The following is an 8,049-nucleotide window of genomic DNA, read 5'->3' as shown; positions in this document are numbered from 1 at the left end:
CTGAACTGTGAAATAGAAAAAAAAAATTGACAAACTATTTTCAATTTTTCTAAATAGGCCCTAATGAAATCTGTATGCAATGGCGACAAACATTTGATCACAGTCACAAAAAGCAAAGGAAAAACTAATTTAACCAACTTTAAGTTTCCAACTTCAAAAGCATTACAATGTCTGCATTAGCATTTATGTTGCACTTAGTGTCTAAGCGCAGAATACTTCACTTTGAACTAAAGAGCGAGACAGTTAACAAAGAGAGACTATAAACATGGAGCTAGAAAATTGCCTATTCTGCTGGCACCAACAAACCTGGAAGTATTTTGCTCCCTGCAAAGAATAGATGGAAAGCTGCCTCTGTGCTGAATTAGCTGAGAGAGATTTATGACATCTCTTCCCAGTTAACATCTTCTTTACTTTAGCGATTAGGGAAGTCTCTTCTCCAGTAGCCATATCTAAAGCCTTAATATCATCACAGGTTGACAACAGCCCTGTTACCTGTTCTAAAGCTTTGTTCCCATAGCCACTAGCTATTCACAAATTGTGTGGAGGAAAAACATGGAAGAGACAGAAATATTTTAAGAATAGAAGGATAATTGTTTCATGAAAGAACCCCGCCACCAAAAATGGAGAGTAATGAATCTTCCAGCAATCCAAGCATTAACTAACTTCCACACCTAAATGATACACAAAAGTCTACTTATATTGCAACTTTCAAAGCACACCCACAAAGTTGTCAATCAACCAAATGGTAGACTTCATGGTGAACTGCAAACCCACTATTATTCAGATGGAGAGTGGACATGATGGGAAACTAATATCTTAATATCACTCATCAGACTTAGTCTCAAATATGATCACATGAACCACCAATAAGAATCAGGGCCTCAGGTCCGTTATCACACCAAAGGGTACAAGACCTGATGGGGAACTAACATTCAACCATCATCTCTCAGGCTCCGCCCTGAACTATCACACCAACACCAAGCATCAAAACTGTTGGCCTGCTAGTGGTTATGAAATCTGCTGACCACCATTCACTGTCAATCACAAAGATGGTGAACCTGATAGGAAATTAGTCTCAGTATCATCAAACAGGCACTGCCCACTGTCAGTCTAAGGGGAGGGGTGGGGGGTTGCAGACCTGGGGAACTAATGTCTAAACATAATCCATCCATCAGGCTCCACCCACCCAACAGCTCAACTGATGTAGGCAGACAAGCAGATCTGAAAGAAAACTATCTGCCATCCAGAACTTTAATCAACACCGCCCCAACACTCAGTGAACAGTGTTGCAACTGTTGGGGTTGATGCTCTGACATGGCCTAGGACACTGCATCAGCAGGACAGAGAACAAATCTGAGTGCCTCACTGTCAGCCTAATGGCAGTCAGAGTGCCATTGCCTAGCCTGTGGAGTTCTGTGCGTCCCTCCATGGATATGCCTTCCCAGACCATCACTGACCCACCACCAAAATGATCATGCTGAACAATGTTACAGGCAGCATAACGTTCTCCGTGGTTTCTCCAGACCTTTCACGTCTGTCACATGTGCTCAGGGTGAACCTGCTCTCATCTGTTAAAAGCACCGTGCGCCAGTGGCGGACATGTCAATTCTGTTGTTCAATGGCAAATGGGCAGTGAGCACAGGGCCCACTAGAAGATGTCGGGCCCTTAGGCCACCCTCATGAAGTCTGTTTCTGATTGGTCAGAGATATTCCCACCAGTGGCCTGCTGGAGGTCATTTTGTAGGGCTCTGGTGGTGCTCACCCTGTACGTAACATAAGAAAGTGCACTAACCTTGCACATTACCTCGGCAATAAGATGATTTTATTAAAATAAGATGTGTACTCACAAAAGTAGCAATACAAAAAGCATATAGTGTCCAAGGATGGATCACAGGAGATCAAGTAGCGTGCAAATCCCACTGGCAGGGAGACTCTTGGACACTATACACTTTTTATATTGCTACGTTTGTGAGTACACATCTTCTTTTAATAAAATACTTTTATTGCCAAGGTAATGAGCAAGTTTGGTGCACTTTCTTTTGTTCTTATTGGCAGTGTTGTTCAGGCTTCCCCAGCCTTACCAAAGGGCTGCACAACCTTTGATCCCTTAGTGGACAAGTTTCACGGAGGTCAATTAATCCACCTATTCCAGATCTAGGTCTCCGAACGCTGGAGATGTCATCTTTATTTTTTGGTGCTCATCCTGTACCTCCTTGCACATGGGAAGCAGATACTGGTCCTGCTGATGGGTAAAGGACCTTATACAGCCCTGTCCAGCTCTCCTATAGTAACTGCCTGTCTCCTGGAATCTCCTCTGTGCTCTTGAGCCTGTGCTGGGAGACGCAGCAAACCTTCTGGCAATGGCACGTATTGATGTGCCATCCTGGTGGAGTTGGACTGCCTGTGCAACCTCTGTAGGGTCCAGGTATCGCCTCATGCTACCAGTAGTGACACTGACCCTAGCCAAATGCAAATCTAGTAAGAAAAAAACAGTCAGAAAAGATGAGTAGGAAAAAAATGTCAGTGGCCTCCACCTGTAAAACCATTCCTGTTTTGGGGGTTGTCTCAATGTTGCCCATCTAGTGCACCTGTTAATTTCATTAACACCAAAACAGCTGAAACTAATTGAAGTTCCTCTTTAAGCTCAAATATAAGACAATAAAAAGACAGATTTTATGACAGTGTTTCCGGTAGCTGTAAGTTGGAGTCCCATGTCCTATTGGAAGGTGAACCTCCATCTCTGTCTCCTGGAGGTTTTCCTCCAGAGATGCTCTATACTTGGCTCCATTCATCTTTCCTCAATAGTTGGCAAATAGCATTTCCACAACAGGATGCCCCAAGCTTCACCTCTCTCAGAGCTGGCCTCTTGGCTTGTTTGCTGTCATTTCAGCTCCTTCAATGATCTAGGAGTTGTATCAGATAGCCTTTTCAATGCAAAATTGGGGTTGTGCCACATCCTTTCCACCTTTTAAATATAGATTTATCAGTGCTCATAGTTAGGAACTATTTTTTATATACAACCTAACCTTCATTGGCAATTTTTTAAAACTTTTACTGAGACTTGATTTGAGAGGTCCTTGATAGTTATTATGCCATTTGCTTAGAAATGATATTGTGCACAGGTGAACTCTGTTCAACCCACAACGTGACTACTGAGGATAGCTTTTTGTGCCAAAGATTATTTGGGGCATTCACGGGGGAAAGGTTAATACTTCTGCACTCAAGACATTTTAACAAAACGATTTTATATTTGTATTCATGCTACTGCTATGCAACGTACTATATTGACCAAAATAGACACTCAACAAAATAACAGGTTCGTTTTCACGTGTACATTTTTAAAGTTCCCAATAAAGTGGTATTGAATCCAAAACCAAAACTTTAACATATTGCAAATTAGATGCGTTGGCTGCATTAGTTTTTCCTTTTTAAAGATTTTTTCACTCTCTTATCCACCTGTTGATCTGGCCAATTACACACCTCCTGTATTAGAGTGCCCTCTGAAGATGCACAGGAGGCACCTTTGGACAGCAGCATTGTCAGTCAGGGGGGGAAGGGGTATTAGATGTACTAATACACGAACAAATTGAAGCCAAACTCCAGCTCACACTTTATTAGCAGTTACAGCAAACAGTTTTTCCTTTTGGGATAAGGGTTTTACATAAATAAATGCTGTTCATTGTAAGCACCCAGCTGTAGTAAATTGTTTGTCTCAACCTTGTAACTGCTACATCTGCAGAAGAGATTGTGCTGTAAAAAAACAACAGACTTACTGGCTGGATCACTAGGTTAAAATAAATGTGTAAACAAAGAAATGCAATATAATCAATGTTTGATTTTGGGTGTAATGCTGCTTTAAATCCAGGTGTTATAATGGGGAGGACATAGATGCCTTCCTATTTAGCAATTCCATAGAGAATTACAACCAAATGTACTTTAGCCAAAAATAGAAGCTGCTCTGAAACAGAGTACACAACAAAATTACAGCAATGACAAGTATATAAATCCACTCAGGTACTAAATTCATGTAGTTTATATATTAATAAGTGGTCTTTCATTCAAGTTCTTCTACTGGTCCTTTATATTAAAAAAACTTCTGCAAACATATCTCATTTTTATTCCTAGTACCATCTATAAATATTTCAATGAGACTTTGCTGAGGGGTCCGGGAACAAAATGATTCTGAAAAAATTTTGAGACTGCTTCTGTCTGCCCTGACTGTTCTCTATGAGAGAAAAACAAACACTTTCCATTCTTCCAGAGAAGTGACAGGCTTTGGGCTTCTTTCCAGATTGCAAACCCTGCCAGATCCCAGCAGAAGACCAGCCTCCAGCAAAGTGCTCTCACCACGATCTGCCACCTCTACACTGCTGTCACCTCTACACCCCCCATACATTATATTCCTGGCTGTCACCCCTACACATTATATTCCTGGCTGTCACCTCTACACCCCCCATACATTATATTCCTGGCTGTCACCCCTACACATTATATTCCTGGCTGTCACCTCTACACCCCCCATACATTATATTCCTGGCTGTCACCCCTACACATTATATTCCTGGCTGTCACCCCTACACCCCCCATACATTATATTCCTGGCTGTCACCCCTACACATTATATTACTGGCTGTCACCTCTACACCCCTATACATTATATCCATTGCTGTCACCTCTACACCCCCCCCCATACATTATATTCCTGGCTGTCACCCCTACACCCCCCATACATTATATTCCTGGCTGTCACCCCTACACATTATATTACTGGCTGTCACCTCTACACCCCTATACATTATATCCATTGCTGTCACCTCTACACCCCCCCCCCCCCATACATTATATTCCTGGCTGTCACCCCTACACATTATATTCCTGGCTGTCACCTCTACACCCCCCCCCCCCCATACATTATATTCCAGGCTGTCATCTCTACAACCCCCCCCCCCCATACATTATATTCCTGGCTTTCACCTCTACACCCCCCATATATTATATTCCTGGCTGTCCCCACTACACCCCCCCATACATTATATCCATTGCTGTCACCTCTACACCCCCCATACATTATATTCCTGGCTGTCACCCCTACACATTATATTACTGGCTGTCACCTCTACACCCCTATACATTATATCCATTGCTGTCACCTCTACACCCCCCCCATACATTATATTCCTGGCTGTCACCTCTACACCCCCCCCCCATACATTATATTCCTGGCTGTCACCTCTACACCCCCATACATTATATTCCTGGCTGTCACCTCTACACCCCCATACATTATATTCCAGGCTGTCATCTCTACAACCCCCCCCCCCATACATTATATTCCTGGCACGGGTAGCAGACAGCACTGTCGGGTCGGGTGGTACACAGACTCGTACACTGGAGTAGACAGGGCAGTGTGTCCCGGCAGACTGCGAAGGGGTTAATGTAGTGTGTAGGTGAAGCACGCTGCTCGTGGCCCCGCCTCCTGATTTGACATCACGGAGGGGCAGGGATGCCGGGCAGTATATAGGGAGCCCTCAGCACACCCGGCTCTCAGAACTCACTGACAGCTCGCTCTTGCGCTCATCCGTACAGGGATCCCGGCAGCAGTACTCAGCGCTTCTCTCCGATCAGTCACATGAGCGCTCCGTCCATGAGTCTGGACAGCCGCTGTGTGTCCCCCTATGCCGCCTGGTGTATGGAGCCCACCAACTTCTACGATCAGCGACTGAGCGCCTCCCCGAGCCACTGCAAGCCCCGGGCCATGTGTGAGGACAGCGAGCCCCCGGCCGGCGGCAGCGGCACCCTGGCAGAGCTCAGCGCAGCCCCGGCCATCTACGACGACGAGAGCGCCATCGACTTCAGCTCGTACATCGACTCCATGTCCTCCGTCCCCAACCTGGAGCTCTGCAACGACGAGCTCTTCGCCGACCTGTTCAACAGCAAGAACGGCGAGCGGGCGGAGAGCGGGGCAGACTACCTGAGCGGGCTCCTGGCCGCCGGCTCCCAGCACTACAAGACGATGAAACAGGAGCCTGACTGGAGCGACAGCGACGTGTCCTCCTCCCTGCCCTGCCAGATCGCCACCTGTGCCCAGACCAGCATGAGCCTACAGCCCACCCCGCCCACCTCCCCGGAGCCCTGCTCCGCCACCAGCTCCGCCTGCCCGTCCCCGGCCTCCTCCTCCGCCAAGGAGCGCTCCTCCAAGAAGTCTGTCGACCGTTTCAGCCCGGAGTACCGGCAGAGGAGGGAGCGCAACAACATCGCGGTGAGGAAGAGCCGGGACAAGGCCAAGAAACGCAACATAGACATGCAGCAGAAACTGCTGGAACTTTCCTCAGAGAACGAGAAGCTGCACAAGAGGATCGACATGCTCACCAGGGACTTAACCAGCCTCAGGCATTTCTTCAAACAGCTGCCCCCTGCCGCCACCACCGGCTCCTTCCTGTCCAGCCTCGGCGACTGCCGGTAACCGGCTGTTTGTTTGTCAGCCCGTTCTACACGGACTATAGAGAATACCTCATCCCGGAGAGAGAGGGGAGACCTTCCCAAGCAGTGTCAGCAGGCAGCATCTACCTGGACTGTGTGCCCTCTAATAGCACCTACCTGGACTATGTGCTCTCTGACTCGGTGTCCTCAGGTAGCAACTACCTGGACTGTGTGCCCTCTGACTCAGTGTCATCAAGTAGCAACTACCTGGACTGTGTGCTACCCCATCACCTGCCTGATCTGTGTGCCCTTCCAATCAGTGTCAGCAGGCAGCACCTCCCTGGACCGTGTGCTACCCCCAACTCCCCCCTCTCCACACTGAGCCTTGTCCAGCATCATCAGCCTAGTGCAATAATAAGACTTCTATAGCAAAGGGACGTGGGGGGGAGCTGTAACATTGTGCCAAAGACTTGGGTCACCTACTCTTAAAGGGGCAGTGCACCTGACACCCTAATAGGCATGACATGATGGGTGTGAAGCTGCTGCACCTGATTATTATTGTTTTATTTTTAATATATATTCTATAGAGTACCAGGGCTACAGCCTCACATTTCATGCAAATAAAGCGGGAGGTACGGACTGAACGCTAATTGTGTAAACACTTTAGAGCTAAGTTCGATGTAAGCGTTTTAGGACAACTGTGGATCATTTCTGCTAACTGTTGTCCGATATCTGCCATTTAAGTGCCTGTTTCTTTTCTACTGCCTAGTTTTTACTTGTTCTTTCTGTATGTGAGATTTTTTTTTTTTTTTTGTCTCGTGTTGTCCTGCTAGTGCCCAAGTGGAGCCATTCACACTAGCAGAAGCATTTGATATGTTCTGTTAGTGCCTTGCACAAGCGGCCTTTGTAAGCTGAGAGTACTGTATATGGGGTAGGGGGAGGCACATTTTGGGCAGTGCCAAACAGAAATTGTGCTGGTCTTCAGTTTCCTTTGTTGAATGTGTAGCCAGGTGAATAGTGCTACCCCCTGGAATTATAGAACTATAAATATATTTTTTTCTTCTCCACAAAACTATAAGACAAAGCTAAAACATTTCCCTTTCCTTAAATTATTTTTGTAATTTTTAGTTTTCTATATTCTGTATGGATGCAGCTATGGTACATTTGTAAAATGATTACAGAGAAAAAAATACTTTGTATTGTAGATATTAGGGAAAGAAAATGAGCATGCTCAAGTTTTTATATGATCATTTTTACAGCATTTTTAATAATAATAAAATGGAAAAATACACAATTATGTCTCCAGTGCTTTGTTGTATGGGGTGGAATGAGTTAAATGGTGTCAATATTGGTTTACCTAGTCTTAAATTCCATAAGGCCATGCATGATGTGGACTGTGAAACTATAATCTAGACAATCAAACTAAGTAACTGTCTTCTCATAGATTTCATATCACAATTCTAGTTAATGAATAACTTGAAAAGGCTGTATCAGGTCATTAGCACCTGAGAGCTACTAACAGGTGTACAGTAATTTTTCATGGGAAGGGCTGGTTTACACTGCAAAGAAATGCACTGGTTTCCATGGGCCTTGTTCACACTAGTATAAATTTTCCATGGGCCTTGTTCA

The 8,049-nt window shown here is 45.4% G+C and overlaps 1 protein-coding gene across 1 annotated transcript; it reads left to right on the top strand.

Annotated features, from left to right (window-relative positions):
* Positions 1-5,533: 5,533 nt before the first annotated feature.
* Positions 5,534-7,714, top strand: CEBPD (CCAAT enhancer binding protein delta). Its single transcript, XM_089678400.1, has one exon. The coding sequence runs from the start codon at positions 5,630-5,632 to the stop codon at positions 6,461-6,463; it is 834 nt and encodes a 277-aa protein (XP_089534526.1). The 5' UTR covers positions 5,534-5,629; the 3' UTR covers positions 6,464-7,714.
* Positions 7,715-8,049: the final 335 nt, after the last annotated feature.

This window comes from Staurois parvus, unplaced genomic scaffold, assembly GCF_062004578.1.
Source record: "Staurois parvus isolate SC_StPar_1 unplaced genomic scaffold, SC_StPar_1.0 ptg000205l, whole genome shotgun sequence".
Lineage (NCBI taxonomy): Eukaryota > Metazoa > Chordata > Amphibia > Anura > Ranidae > Staurois > Staurois parvus.
This window is presented reverse-complemented; position numbering and strand designations above follow the sequence as displayed.